Below are 16,137 nucleotides of genomic sequence, written 5' to 3' on the forward strand. Positions count from 1 at the left end.
CACGATCCGAGGTCAATAAAATAAATCTTATACCTTTAAACGAGCAATTGTTGTATATTAATATAAACTAGAGGTCCCGCAGTAGTCTAAATTCGACTATAATTAATTGGAATTGTAAGTTTGTACACTCTTATGATTGTATTTTATACTTCTATAATCACAAATTTCGCCAAGACTACACTATAAACAGTATTAACAAAGACAAACAATATTTAATCTATTCTCAATTTGACAACAAACGTCAAGAACAAAAGTTTGACAATAAATAGTATGCGTGCGTGTGTGCGTCAAATACATGGTATGTAGTGTGTGTAATGATTTCTTTATTGATTTAATGTATCTTTTATGCATTATTTTAAAAAAATATTAGCATTGTGCACTTCTTCTCTATATTCTCTATATGTGTGGAAAATTTCATACTCCTCCGTCGGCGCAATTTTCGTAAAAAGGGATACAAAGTTTTTGCTTCACGTATTAATATATAGATATATAATCTGAATCTCGGAAACGGCTCCAACGATTTTCATAAAATTTAGTATACAGGGGATTTCGGGGGCGATAAATCGGTCTAGCTACGATTTATTTTCAGAAAATGTTGTTTTATTCGTGTTTTCAATAATCAACTCTTCCCGACATCTATTGGCGAATAATAATACTATTTTTCTTAATTGAGGGCAACTAACCGCTTTAAAAGACACAACAAGATGGCGTTATAAAAAAAACATAAAGCTCGGTCATCGTCTAGTGAAATTTAAGGGACAACGGATCGAATTCCGGTCATTAGTACACTCATATGAAAATACATTAAGCAATGTTGAATACTAAATATCTTGTGGAGACTTTTAAGGCTTTTTGTATCAGAGAAAAAGCTGGAACGGATCGCAGTGAAGTAGTTCCAAAAACGTCATGATTTGATGTGATTTGGTCAAGATAAGGTATTGGAGTTTGAGTGGGAGTGAGAGATTAAAGGTATTAAGCATTATATTATATCAACCAATTATACGACTCGTTTGTTCCTACAGTAGGCTGACAATATCACAGCAGAGTCTGTGAGGTATTAAGAGGAGTCGCCCAAAAGTTGGATGTCGCGTCCACTTTAAAATATTGGGTTGGTTGTACTTGAGGGATCAAGGAACGGCTGGTACGCGCGACTGCGTTGATGGGGTTAAGTTAAGTTCGGTGGTTAAGTTTTTATTTATTGCTTAGATGGGTGGACAAGCTCACAGCCACTGGGGTTAAGTGGTTACTGGAGCCCATAGACATCTATGACATAAATACGCCACCCACCTTGAGATATAAGTTCTAAGGTCTTAGTAAGTTAAGTTTACTTGTACGGACTGCATTATTATTTTTTATTGCTATTCGATGTTATTTACTTTTAAAAAAGTTAGCCCCGAGTAAGATTCCAACCCAGACATCATCACATAACTACCAATACAACAGATAAGAATTTAAGATCCGTTCAAGAAGTTTCCGAATTTTTATGTAAGTTTTTATGGTCACCGATGAAATTTTATTTTTCGTAATTTGTAATGAAGTTTACTGATAATTTATTTGGTAAAAACTAAAGCCATTGGCGGTACATTGATTTCTGGGAGTTTGTTCAGCTTTGAATTTCACAAGTAAATTTTCGGTGTCAACCTTTGGTGTCAATGGGCTGCGTCGCGGCGGCCAGGCTTGGGATCTCAGGCTGCGGCGGCTGCACCCTCGGCCCCGGCCACGTCGTCGTACCCCCGAGCAGTACCTCTGTCTGCTAGGTGCACAGTTTTCAGCCACATCCCGAAGCGTAGATGCATCAGCTGAATATTCTGTAGGCGGAAGAACTATTTACAGATTTATTGATCTGGTGACAGAGCGTGATTGTGTACTGGAATTGTATAAATGTTATTATAGTTAGTCGTGCTAATTACTTTTTTTATGAACGAGGGATTACTGATGGCCCAGAGGCCTCTCCAGTTTCACCAGGACAGGGCTAATTACCATGACATTATTATAATAACGTGGTTTGCAGTCAACTATATGGCCTACCAGAAGGTAAGTGTATCTATCGCTCATAGATGTCAGGATCACGAGGAGCGCAGTTAATTTTTGCTTCAAGGACTATTTTCGAACCTCATTTGAAGAAGGAGGTATAGGTCGTCCCAGAGAGGGAATGGTGGAAATGATTTTACAGCCTTATCTATCAGATTAGGGATAAATAGCCAATATTCCACCTATACCTATATGTAGGTCTAATCATGACTAAAGCCCTCTTTCACTCAATAAAGTGACAGAGCTCAGCCGAGACAGGCGGGGCGACGAGTTTTACTTGCATTTTTCTAAAGCACCTTACTAATTGTCAGTAATGATATTGGTACTTACTTCTTGTTGTCGATGATTGAAGAAGGCTCGCAGTTTGACCACCAGGAAATGTAGCGTTACGTTTATGTCGACCCTGTGAACAATAATACAGGCTTCAGTTTTGTTTGGCATGTCAAAGACAGATGTCAGCTTAGAGCGTGTGGTCGCAGGGTATTGACCAAAAGTTAAGGGTTTGTGTTCATTAAACTTATTTCGATGTAATTCATCTCCTAGAACTTATGTTAAGAACTGATTCAATGTCAGTACAGGGCAGAAATCATATTCCCAGTATCAAGAGCAGAATATCTTCGACAAGAATCCATTTTTTTTTTTTTTTATTGCTTAGATTGTAGACGAGCTCACAGCCCACCTGGTGTTAAGTGGTTACTGGAGCTCATAGATATCTACAACGTAAATGCGCCATCCACCTTGAAATATATAAGTTCTAAGGTCTCAGTATAGTTACAACGGCTGCCCCACCCTTCAAACTGAAAGCATTACTGCTTCACGGCTGAAATAGGCAGGGTGGTGGTACCTACCCGCGCGGATTCACAAGAGGTCCTACTACCAGTAATTACGCAAATTAGAATTTTGCGGGTTTAATTTTTATTACACGATGTTATTCCTTCACCGTGGAAGTAAATCGTGAACATTTGTTGAGTACCTACGTATTTCATTAGAAAAATTAGTACCCGCCTGGGCGTCGAACATCGGTGCATCGTTCAACACGAATGCACCGGACATCTTATCCTTTAGGCCACGACGACTTCGGAATGCCAAAAGAATCCAATTTGCCGTGTCTATAGGCTCAATTGCAATTGGGCTCTATTATTAAGTTTTTGAGACCAAATGTAGATTTGTTAATTTAAACTCAACTATGTTTTTAAATCAGTAATCAGTATGTGAATGCTCATTCATACAAGTTCATGTCAATTTATGTCCATAATTTGTCTTGAGACCGGAACGCGGAAGCGGTCTCGTGCCATAGACTATAAACACCGAACCAGTTGCAATCAAAATTAAATATAGCTGTTAAAGAACTCCTTAGATCGAAGTCTGGTTTCCGTAAACAGTCGTCGAAGTGAAACTTTCGTTAGAAAACGGTAAGTGGTAACTGTTAATTATTTGAAAGCGTTTGCCTGTATGGGCACGTGATTTGATTGGGCTTATGTCTTTTCTAACGGTTTAAATGAGCAAGGCGGATTAGTTCAGAGTTTACTGGATTGTTCAAGTTCCGTTGTCTATGTATATGAGATGGAAGTCCAAACCGTCAGAATGAACCCGCACTTGTGCACAAATTATTACCATTACCTGAAGACACATGATTAATCAAAATACCTGGTAAAGGAACCTTGGTAATTGTTGGTACCAAATTTGTTGATTGGCTAGTAATTGTGAAGTAACTTTGGTTGCTATATATTTATGGTGATTAATTAATAATTAAAGTGCCTTCATTTTGTAAATCTGTCCAACGAGGAAACCCTTATAGCGTGAAATGTTTATTTAACAAACCTGACCTTACCTTATTTGGCAAACAGTCAGACAAACAGACAAGCGAGAAATAAAATAATAAAGTCTACTTCTGTTTGCCTATTGCGAATTACAGACACGACCTTCAGCAATGAAGAAATACGACTCAGCAGAAGAAGAAATACTGCAAATTACAATGTGAAACTTATTTTGAAATGACAGAGAGAAATATCAATTTTATTTGTATGTGGAGTACGCATTTTGTTCGTTCTTAAAAAGACGATATTTATCGCCGCCAACCCTAATTATATGCGAACAGATTAATTGGCGAATAACTAGCGCGCCCGCCGTCGCGGGTCGTATAATCTGTGGCCCGGCTATGCTGACGTTGGAATTATTGTTTATATGTACGAATATAATCTGTACTGTATCGATTCTTGATCAATTTTGATATTTTTCTCTTGGACAGTGTAAAAGCAAAAAAAAAATTCGAACTAGTGAATTATTGGGTTTTAATGTAAATGAATATCCGATCTTAATTCTCATTTCGAGAACATATGTCGCGTGAACTACGGGTTGATAAAAGTCATCTCGCGTTAAATTTTAAGGTTATGCTAGTTAAGATAACCGAGACGATCGTCATCTCAATGAGTCTTAGTGTTTCGATGTGATGTTATATGTTTCACATAAGCCCGTAGAGGCCCGAGGCAGATCCTACGCCATAAATTAATGGCTCGCTTTTCAAAGAATCAAATGCAACGACAACGTTCAGAATCGAAACTGGTCGGTTTTTAGTAATTAATTAAAATACGCATGACTCACGTTGATGGTCGAAAGAGAACATTAAATCAATCGTTGAATGCATTAAAAAAACAATAAAATTACAGCGTCGGCGCCGTCCGTACCGTTATCGCGAACTCTCTGTCTTCAGCATACGTACTATATTACATTTGATCGGCATATTTATGACATTCGCGCGATGTCAGTAACGCGAAGACAAGTCTGCTGTTTAGGGACTTCGTTAGGAAGTTTACTGGTGGTAGGACCTCTTGTGAGTCCGCACGCGTAGGTACCACGTTTCGGTTTGAAGGGTGGGGCAGCCGTTGTAACTATACTTTAGACCTTAGAACTTATATCTCAAGGTGGGTGGCGTATTTACGTTGTAGATGTCAATGGCTCCAGTAACCACATAACACCAGGTGGGCTGTGAGCTCGTCCACCAATCTAAGCAATAAAATAAAACAATTATGCTAAAAGATCGTAATGGACTGAAAAATGGATGGAATGGAAAAATTATTTTCACCAGGTGACAACGAAAAATGTATTCGAAATATTGGATGAATATAGAAATCGCGAGATTATACATAAAGTAATTCCGATTATATATATCTACGACTCGAGAAGATCACAGAGAATAGATACAAAGGAATACATTGGTCGGTGAACTTGTAATCGAGTTGGGATGTAGTTTTGGTTATTGGTATTGGTATTGGTATTATACCAATTCAGCCAACCAATACTAATAGTTGTTGGCTGTATGTCAAAAATTTGACTAATATGACTGACTGAAATTTGATTATTATGATGACTATTATAAGTAGGCTCATTGTCGAAATACTATGCATGAAATAGTTGATGCTTTTCGATTCGTTGCAGATCTGTGTATGTCTATCTCAGTTCCTCAATTATTACATTGTACCTTGGAGTTCACTGAACTGATAAACTATACTTTTACATACCAATGATGTGGGATTCAACTCGACAGAATCGCGAAGGCATACTGCAAAAAGGAAACTCGCGCAGTTCTTGTGGTAATTTTTAATTGGTCGTCTTATCTAATTAATAATGATGGATAAGTTATGCAATGTATGACTTATAAATATGTTCTTGTAATGGCGTAAAAAAACTTTTATCACATTTAGTAAGTAGTATATCGCGAATCGATTATATTGATGAAAAATATCATTAACTTTTATCAGGGTTTTGACAAATAGGATCAATGTCGGAAACGGGCCTTCAGCTAATTTGACCATCAACCCTAAAGAAAAGAATGTTCTACACATCTCTTTCCGCTTTTTATGAACAATTTCAACAATGTTGATGTGAATTATCAAACAAAAAAAGCTGTTATATCCGTTTGCATCAAATTGAGTTAAACATTCTTAGAAAAAGTTAATAGGTCAATTAACACCCAGCGACGTTCGACTACCGCGTTACGATGGAAAAACCATGAACCTAAAAACATATACTAAAATGGTAAAAATTCAGAGAGAACAAGGCAATATAAAGTCTTAATAACACAATTTCGAGAAAATTGTTTTATGACTACAATTAGGACCTACGATTTTAGCTCTTGCGTGTCTACGAATAAAGGTGATTAAGATTTTCTGGTTTTAATTATAAGAGTATCTACGTCCGTACATGGTCAGTTTGGTGAGAAGATGGTGCTGCGTCATCTGTTTTCGTCATACTCGACTCCGCGTTCGACTAGTATGGACATGATCTATTAAACTATTATCGAGAAAGTTAAATCCTTTTTTATCAATGAAATATGCAACCATGTTTCTGCAAGCGCAGTGGTAATATTTCAATGCCATTCTCGAAGAAATCCAGAAAGCCAACAACTCTTTCAAGGCGTTTTGTACTGCCTCTTGGGTATTGAGCTTTTTCCCTGCCAAAAAGTTGTTCAAACTTAGGAAAAAGTAGAAGACTATCGGCACAAGATTTGTTGAGTACAGTGGATGATGCAAAACTTCCAACCCTAGATCTTGTAGCTAGAGGCCATCTTTTGTGCCGTATGAAGTTCACCGTTGTCATTTAGGGACGAGGGACTAACTAAGGCTGGCTGGAGATTCGCAAGCTTCTGCATCATTGCGTCCAGTTCCTCACAGTATCCGCAGTAATGCAGGTGCTACTTGGTAAGAAGCTGTGATGAAATTTATGGGCACTAGACCACCAAACACAGTGACCATGACTTTTTATGGGTAAGTTTTCGTTTGAGGCATTGGCTCGGTGTTGAACCAGGGTCTGATAAACATGATGATAGGCTATCATCATTGATATCATTGATAGCTTATGATTATCAAAAAGTATCCCTTTTGTAATCATTGGGGACAATGCGGTTTAAAATTATTTCGTTTCTGTGTCTGTTAAGTAACGGCAAGGCATACCTTAATGTGTTCATTGCGCTGGTTATCGTTGAGTTCGTGCGGCACCCACTTATCGAGTTTGCGATACATAAATTAACGTGGAACATTTTGGATAAAAAATAGTGGATGTTAATTGCGTTAATAAAATTAAATGTAGAAAAAAAAACAAAAACATAAATACACTACTTCTAAAATATGACGAAAAAAAGAATAAATAGATATACAAAAGATGCATTATTTATATACTACATATTATATTGTAATTATAAACCAATTTGCAATAATTATTGATGTTTACACATGAGGGTATGTATTTATTGATAGGCAATGACGGATTATGATACAATTAAAAATGAGTTCGATTTAGAAATAATCGGAGATATCTGTTGTTTTACTAAAGTTTATTTGAATATATTCATTGTATTTAATTTTAATTTGGCTAATTCTGATGCAAACGTTAATGTTAGTTGTTAACCAATCATGTTTCACACGTAGTTTCATTTCAAAAATATAATTATGATTGTACTACTTGCCAAAAACAATGAATTTAATTATAATAATAGCCTTTTTATTCCTAAACATAGGGTTACAAGAGGTCCCTAAGTTCGGTGTGCCTTTTGGCATAGGCCTCCTCCAATTCCTTCCAATGGGTCCTATCCCTTGCTACTCTCAGCCAGAATGGTCCCGCTGTCTGCTTCAAGTCATCTTCCCATCTCCTGATTTGACGACCCCTACTTCGTTTGCCGTCTCTTGGTTGCCAGAGGGTGACTTGCTTGCTCCATTTGTTAGTGGGGTGGCGTAGCATATGTCCAGCCCATCTCCATTTTTGGACGTCTATCCGGGTGAGAATGTCTGTGAGTTTCGTTCTTGTTCTTATGTCTACGTTCCTGACTCTATCTTTGATTTTTAACCCTAGCATACTTCTTTCCATGGCACGTTGGCATTTTATTAGCTTTTCCCTGTGGTTAAGTGTCAATGACCAAGTTTCGCAGCCATAAGTAAGAACTGGTAGAATACAGGTCTCGAATGTTTTCTTTTTGATGTGATTGCCTAGATCCTTACTTTTCACTATTTCCTTCAGTGACCAGTATTTTCTCCAACCTTGGGCTATTCGCCTGGTTATTTCCTTGGTCATTACATCTGAAGGGGATATAATCTGGCCTAAGTAATTATATTCTTTGATATATTCGATCTTATTGCCATCTACCATAACGTCTATTTCCCTTGAATTTGTCATCAATTTTGTTTTACTGGCATTGATTTCCAGACCAGCTTCCTTACTTATATTTGCTAGGCTCTGCATCATTAGTTCTATTTTTTTAATTAATATCCATGTTAATCCGACGAGTCTACAAATCCTTAACATTTTTGTATCAGGTATTCGTAACAAGCGGTATGATACAACATGGCGCCGTCAGGTCGACGAACTTTACACTTCGATATTTTTTACGATATATTATTCTGTACGGCATTTTTCTAGTCGAGAGGTCTGTCAGCGATGACACGATGAAACATATGTACATCAGAATGAACCAGAAACTTGGGTATATATTCTCTACAACACCGCTATGAACATGAAGATTGGATCAAATTATTAAAAAAATCGCTACTTTTACGAGTTCTTTGAGTCCATTCTAAGGGAGCTAAGCATCCGAAAAAGGCTCTCTTCCATCTGCCGGGAACGTGTTATGAGCTTCTTCGAACGCATCATGCGGTCTCCCAGACATGAATTAGAGAGGCTTATAATTAATTACGGGTCGCATGAGTGCACGCGCGCCGTGGGTAGAACACCAGCCAGATGATCAGATCTAGTAATAGAAACACTTGATGGTAGTCTGTACCATGCGGTCCATGCCACCCATGATCGAACACTATGGAGGAACGTCACATGTCGTCGCGATCCTCAGCAGTGAGGGAACGATATAGAAGAATTTCACATTTAATGTGTTCCGATATTATTTAATATAGGCGCGAGTCATCGAGTTTCAGTCGTAACACTAAAAACGGACTAGAAAGAGGGTACAAGCGGTCTTTATGCTCCTAAAAATTTACCCGCAGTCTTCAATCTCTCCCTTATAATGGCACTTGCATCACGCCAAAATATTCGTAACTTTTAAACTCTTAAATTTTTTTTATTGCTTAGATGGGTGGACGAGCTCACAGCCCACCTGATGTTAAGTGGTTACTGGAGTCCATAGACATCCACAACGTAAATGCGCCACCAACCTTGAGATATAAGTTCTAAGGTCTCAAGTATAGTTACAGCGGCTACCCCGCCCTTCAAACCGAAACGCATTACTGCTTCACCCGCGCGGACTCACAAGAGGTCCTACCACCTGTAATTAAATTTACATTACATTTCTATTTTATTTATGGTCCTTTTCGACTCATTCTATATCTAAATAAATATAATATAAATAATAAATATTTACTAACAATCACGCCACGTTAACTGGTCCCGTGGTAAGTTCGTAAAGAACTTGTGTTACAGGTACCAGATAACGGAAATAAATGTAAGATTTTTTTTTTTTTTTTTTTTTTTTATTTTTCCTACCTATGCTGATAGCCTTGAGAGGCTACTTCAGCGTACCCTAGCTTGTGTAGGTGAGCTCGCGGGGCTCAAACCGGAGAATTGCTAACACCGCCCTAGCAAGAGCAGTGCTTCGCAGAATCTACCACCGGATCGGAAGCGCGACCCACTGAGAAGATCCGGCGAGAAACTCAGTGGGCTGTGTCTGTGGGTTAATTCGCTCGTCGAGCCCTTCGTCGCAAGCGACGGGTTCGGCGAGGACGGTGACCGGTGCTTGTATTGCCTAAAAGCACCGTTAATGGATCAGGAGGATCCGTGATGACGTGCTTTGGGCGACGTCGACGGTTTACCAAACGGTCTACAGGATCGGGTATGTAGTTTCCGGCGGCCACGACAAGAGGGTTCTCATGTCGTGCCGCCTTCTCAAAGTGGCGCAGCGATGCCGACTGTAGATACTTACTGACGGGGTCGAGCTCCAGGTCATCGTGGAGGTCCACGTTCCTCTGGAACCATGGTGCTCCGACGGCTATCCTGCAGAATCGGGATTGTATAACCTGAAGGGGTTTCAAGTTGGTGCGGGCCGCGTGAGCGAACACTACGCTTGCATACGTCATGACGGGGCGTATGCAAGTTTTGTAGAGGGTTACCTTATTACGGAGGGACAGTTTGCTTCGTCTACAAAGCATTGGGTAGAGTCGTCCTAGTATAAACGCGGCGCGATCGCGTACCGTTTTTACGTGGGGACGGAATGTCATCCCTCTGTCGAGGGTGACGCCTAGGTATTTGACCTTCGGGGCCCACGGTATGGGCTGGTCAAAGAGAGTGATGGGGCTAACGGCGGAGGTGTTTACGCGCCTATTGGGGAGTGGGGTGCTCGAAGTGGTATTCGGAGGGCGACCCCTTTTGAATAGCACCGCTGTGCTTTTCGTGGGGTTAATGTCTATTCGCCACTTCCGGAACCACTGTCCCATGGTGGTTACTGCGGTCTGGAGTCGCCGATGAAGCAACGACATCTTCCTACACGAGTAGTAGATAGCCGTGTCATCGGCGAAGAGCGCTAGATGGGTCTCCGGAGACCGGGGTATATCGTTGATATACAAACTAAATAGTAACGGGGAGAGTGCGGAGCCTTGCGGGACTCCGGCAGTCAGATGACGGGGACGAGAACGAGTTCCCTCTACTCGATATCGAAACGAACGGTTCGACAAGAAGTCTCGTATGATGAGCACGAGTCTGTCTGGCACTCCCATGTTGTACAGTTTGTAGATCAAACCGTTGTGCCAGACTTTGTCGAACGCCTTCGCTACATCGAAGAAGAGGGCGCCGGTCGGGATTTGTTTACGCCTATTTAGCCCTATTAAGATGTGCTCCGTGAGGCGGTGCACTTGTTGTACGCACGAGTGTTTGGCTCGGAATCCAAACTGCTCGTCTATTAGAATTTTATTCGCGGTAACGAAGTCCCAGAGGCGTTTCCGAAGGAGCCGTTCGTAAATTTTGCCTATCGCTGGGAGGAGACTGATCGGTCGGTAACTAGCGGTTTCATTATTCGGTTTGCCCGGCTTGTGTATACCGATAACGTCTGCTTCTTTCCATACCGCCGGAAAGATGCAGTGCGTCATAGCGGCATTTAAGATGGTAGCCAACATTGTTATCAGTTGGACTGGTAAGAGTTTTAACGCGCGGTTGCGGATGCCGTCGGAGCCGGGTGCCTTCTTAGGTTGAAGGTTGTCTATTACTTCTCTAACTTCGTCAGAGGTAATGGGGGGTAACGCGTCCGAGGGTGGCAGGGAAGCTCTGCGCTCGACCTCCCTGTCGACTGCCTCGGTGTGTTCGGGGTCCGCGTATTGAGTGCTGGTGGTGCACTGCTCTTGCAGTGCATCGGCCAGCAACTCTGCCTTGTCATCGTCATCGAAAGCCGGTGGTTGGCCTGAAGGGCGTACGAGAGGAGGCATAGTAGCGGTAGTTTCGGACTTGAGAGTCCTTGCTAGTCGCCAGTATGCTTGATGAGAGGGCGCGAGTCCTTCTAAGTAACTATCCCAATTCTCATTTCGGGCGTCGCTTAGGCGAGATTTTACATCCCGCTGTAGACGACGCATCCGAATCCGGTTTGAGTGCGTGGGAAGTTGATCGTAGGCCCGGATTGCCGCGTTTCTAACTCTTAGGAGGTTCCTAAGTTCGGGGGACAGTCTGATGCGGTGGAAGCTATCCTCCACATCGACTTCTTTTGAGGATCTTATGATCGCGGAAGAGATGTGATCCGTGATGATGTTTATGGATTCGACTGTGTCCTCGGGGGATGGAGTTGAATCCGGGCCGCAGGGGAGGATTGGTGGAGCGGCATCGGCTAAGCATTTGCCCAGCTTCTTCCAGTCCACCATGGTCCTCGTAGCTGTGACTGGGTTGTGGGGGCGACCGAGCTGCATAACGACAGGTCGGTGGTCTGAGTCGAGCTCTGACATTGCTTCGATGGAACGCAAGCGCAGAGTTACGTTCCTCAGCAGTGCCAGGTCTATAGTGCTCGGACGGAGCGCGATGTTATACGGATAACATGTTGGAGTTGGGGGACCGACTACTTCAAAGGTAAGGTCGTCTATAAACGCGTCGAGACGCCTACCGTTTATGTTTGAACTGTGGCAGTTCCACCTAGTGTGGTGGCAATTTAAATCGCCTGCCAGGATGACGGAGTCTCCCATGCCGAACAGTGACTCGATGTCACTGCTCAGAAGGGGCTTGTCCGGGGGGAGATAGACGGATGCGATGACGATCGGCTGGTGTCCCGTCAGCGAGATACGGCACACTGACGCCTCGATATGTGAGAGCGAGGGGGTATCGAGAGGGATAACGTGCAGGGCCCGCCTATAGTAAATGGCAGTCCCGCCTTTGGAGGCGGTGAGTCTGTCATTCCTAACCATGACGTAATTCGCGACTTTCGGGTCACGACGCGAGGGCTTCAGGCAGGTCTCCTGCACTAGCAGAATATCTACAAGATTGTCGGATTTTTTATTATACACATACACATATTTAATGTACATCCATAACCCTGGAAAAGACATTTATATTTATCATACAAATATCCTCCCTTGGCGGGATTCGAACCCGCAACCCCCTTGTGTAGTGACCATGTCACTTACCACTACACCAGACGGCCGTTAGACGTATCTAAACGTATAAATACACTTTGGCAATCAACCATGTAACGTCTATATTTTTAATTCACATGTGAAAGAAAAAGTGTTTTAATCATCGCCTCCTCCCGTTCGAAACTGGTCATTCGAACTAGTTCATATCAATTACGTTCGTATGTCGGTGAAAAGGAAATAATTGATTCGTCTCAGCTGAAGGATTAATTAAAACGATTCGGTAACATGAAAAGGGATGTGCTGTTAGTGCGTCAATTCTGGTAACGGATCGGAATGGGATTAGAGATTCTCATTCGGTGCTAACATAGTTGAAGTATTGATAGATTTATGGCTAGGTGTTCGGTAGTATCTGCATATGAACATTCGACCGATCGATTGGGGATGTTTCATGTTTTTGACATTTCCTCTAGTCCTTGACCACGAAAACTATAGAGTATTCGAACCGTAAAAACCATTTAAATTATTTTTTTCTTTCAAGCATATAATGTTATTTGTATATCTAAAAGCTATTTCCAAAAATTGAAAGCAGCGAGAATATTCTATTAATCCTGTAACGTAACAAAAATTCGAAAATAAAACATAGAAGAAATCCCTATTACTGAGGTTATGAGAAGTATTTATGGCTATTTAGAAATGGCAGCCGATTTCGATCAGTATTAGTGATTAATCGAATTAGTTTTAATTTTTTTTTTTTTTTATTGCTTAGATGGGTGGACGAGCTCACAGCCCACCTGGTGTCAAGTGGTTACTGGAGCCCACAGACATCCACAACGTAAATGCGCCACATACCTTGAGATATAAGTTCTAAGGTCTCAAGTATAGTTACAACGGCTGCCCCACCCTTCAAACCGAAACGCATTACTGCTTCACGGCAGAAATAAACAGGGTGGTGGTACCCACCCGCGCGGACTCACAAGAGGTCCTACCACCAGTACTAGTTCTTTATCTAAGATATTGTTTTCAAGTTTCAAGATGGGTGGCGTGTTGCTTTCTTTATGAGCTTTCTCGTAAATACGTCTAAAGCTTTAACAAAACCTCGCAAAACAGTCACGCGTTTCGTAAAAACATCTCGGAATAGAAATACCATAAAGAGTACATACAAGTCGCGATTTCTATCAACGGATACCGGTGATAATTGTCGGTACAGCACGTATTTCCTCGTCAAACTTATATGGTCAGCTCGCAATTATCCGAAGAACGAATACCCATCCCATCACAGGCAGTACAATGCAGTTTCCGTGTCCATAGTAAAAAATTATTAATTGATTTCTAGTTATTTGTTATTAATTCTCGATCGTAATTAAAATAGAAATTATCTGTACTCGTAACATTATCGATTTTTCAGGATAGGTTTACGAAAATGGTAAGGCAAAATAGAAGAACAGTGTCCTTTAGCGATTTATTTACCGGAAGGTTTACCGAATATACTCTATAGGATTATGTGAATTGGCACGAAATTTTCATGTTCACACATCACTTGGATTCTTAAGAACAATTATTATATGAGCACGGACTAAAAAAAACGTGCCAGACCTGTTGTAACATATCAAATATGAAACGATCCGTCATCAGGCACGAACCGTTTGCGTAAGACGGGTCAAAGTAATTTTGCTATATTCAAGATTGATAAGTAACTGAAAACTGACAGTTGAGCCTTCTTAGATGTAGCCAAGGATAGAGCTGATACGTAGATAGCTGTCACTCATTTAAACGTGGCGTTGGTGGTCTTATGCACTCGTGAACAAAGACTACGTAAATAATTGTGGTCATTAAACTCGAATTCGTCGATTATGACGAACAGTTCGTCGAGCGAACTAACCCATAGACACAGCCCACTGAGTTTGTCGCCGGATCTTCTCAGTGGGTCGCGATTCCGATCCGGTGGTAGATTCTGCGAAGCACGGCTCTTGCTAGGGCTAGTGTTAGCAAATTCTCTCATATTGAGCCCGTGTTGCGTTGTGGTAAATGAGCGTGGACTGTATTTATTGCTTTTGAGATATTTATTAGTCCTTATGTGACAAATTAAAGATAGATTAAAGCAGAAACATGAAATCGATGCGTCGCTCTTGGCGGCTGGAATAGCCTCTTAGGCTACCAGCGAAAGAAAGAAAAAGAAATCTAGTCTTTAATGTCACCAAAGAAAAATAAATAAATTTAAAACAGCAAAATAGAATTTCGAGTCGATATTTTGAGAAATCGTTTAGCTTTAGAAATGTGAGCACGGATAGGAGCATTAGTAAAACAAACAAATCCAAGAATCTAGAATCGACTTGCACATGTGTTCTATTTAAAAGAATGGGGTTAGCTAACGTAAACAGTCTGCTCCAGTGAAACTGACTAATTACTGCACGTTGGTGATCGCTGAAACCGTATGCGCCATAGTACATTTTGAAACAGAATCATCAATAGGGTCGTTTTCAAATTTGGAACCAAAAGCGAGTTATTTGATTTAATTCTCATAACCTTGAATGTTACCGCAATTATAAGTACAGTAAATTTGTTGTCATGACAACAGGCACGTGGTCCTTTAACTATATATTCGTAAGCACTGTTAAATAAGGAGTTATACATTAAAAACTAACCCAAATCTCATTCGTATCACTGGTTCGAAATTCAAATTGTAAGTTGTTTGCTATTTTTCCAGTAATGCGTGTTGAAATTCGGTAATTTTATTTAATTAGTATATAATATACAATAATAAAGGAAAATTAGCTGGATATTAGAACATTATTTAAAACAAAAGAAGTACGATTTCTAAGCTTTTAAAAAAAGTACCTTGTTAAATTGTCATCCGTGTTGGCGTTATCAAATGCGTAAAATGAAAAATATAAATTAATATTATATAATATTATCAATAAATGAGCGATTGACTTGATTGTGATGAAGCATTTTTATTCTGAACATGCCTAAATAATCGTTACTTTATTGGCCGCAAAATTGAAAACGACCCAATAGTGAATGCAATCTATTTAAATACCATCATCCATTTTTTGGAAAACTGCTAAAAATAGGTATTTCAAAAATGCCAATGATCTGATTGGGTTTATCAAGCTAGTCGAGATTTACTGGATGTGAATATATTACAAAGGATCTTCATCCAAAAATGAAGATTAGGCTATTTTAACGACGGACTACATAATTCCTTGACATCGACACCTAAAATACATACAATTACCAAACCAATTACCGATCGCTTAACTAGTAATGCACTACGCTGTCGGCACATACACAGACGCGAAATTCAAAGGAATCGATCGGCGACGATTACGGTCAATTGAAAAATTAGGTTATACATCCATTGAGCAGTGCCGCGCCGTGGGGTGACATCATGCAGCTTTTTGGGGCACAGCTGGGCATAAAGCCGACATCGTTCACTGAAGATTTAGGGTCGGCCTTATTCATGAACTTATGACATATGATATTGTTTATTTTTAATTGGGTATTTGCAGTCCATATGTTTGTCGGTTTGTTTGTAGCTATAGCTGGATGACGTCAGTTCAGGACCGGA

At 40.5% G+C, this 16,137-nt stretch overlaps 1 protein-coding gene across 1 annotated transcript in view; it reads right to left on the minus strand.

Annotated features, from left to right (window-relative positions):
* osp (myosin phosphatase Rho interacting protein outspread) overlaps positions 1-16,137 on the minus strand; it is a 309,866-nt gene that overhangs the window by 23,743 nt on the left and 269,986 nt on the right. The window contains 3 exon segments of the mRNA XM_089730127.1: positions 1,642-1,737; positions 1,740-1,808; positions 2,362-2,434. Of these exon segments, the coding sequence (XP_089586253.1) occupies positions 1,642-1,737; positions 1,740-1,808; positions 2,362-2,434 (238 nt within the window).

This window comes from Bombyx mandarina, chromosome 10 (genome assembly GCF_030267445.1).
Source record: "Bombyx mandarina strain Sakado chromosome 10, ASM3026744v2".
NCBI lineage: Eukaryota > Metazoa > Arthropoda > Insecta > Lepidoptera > Bombycidae > Bombyx > Bombyx mandarina.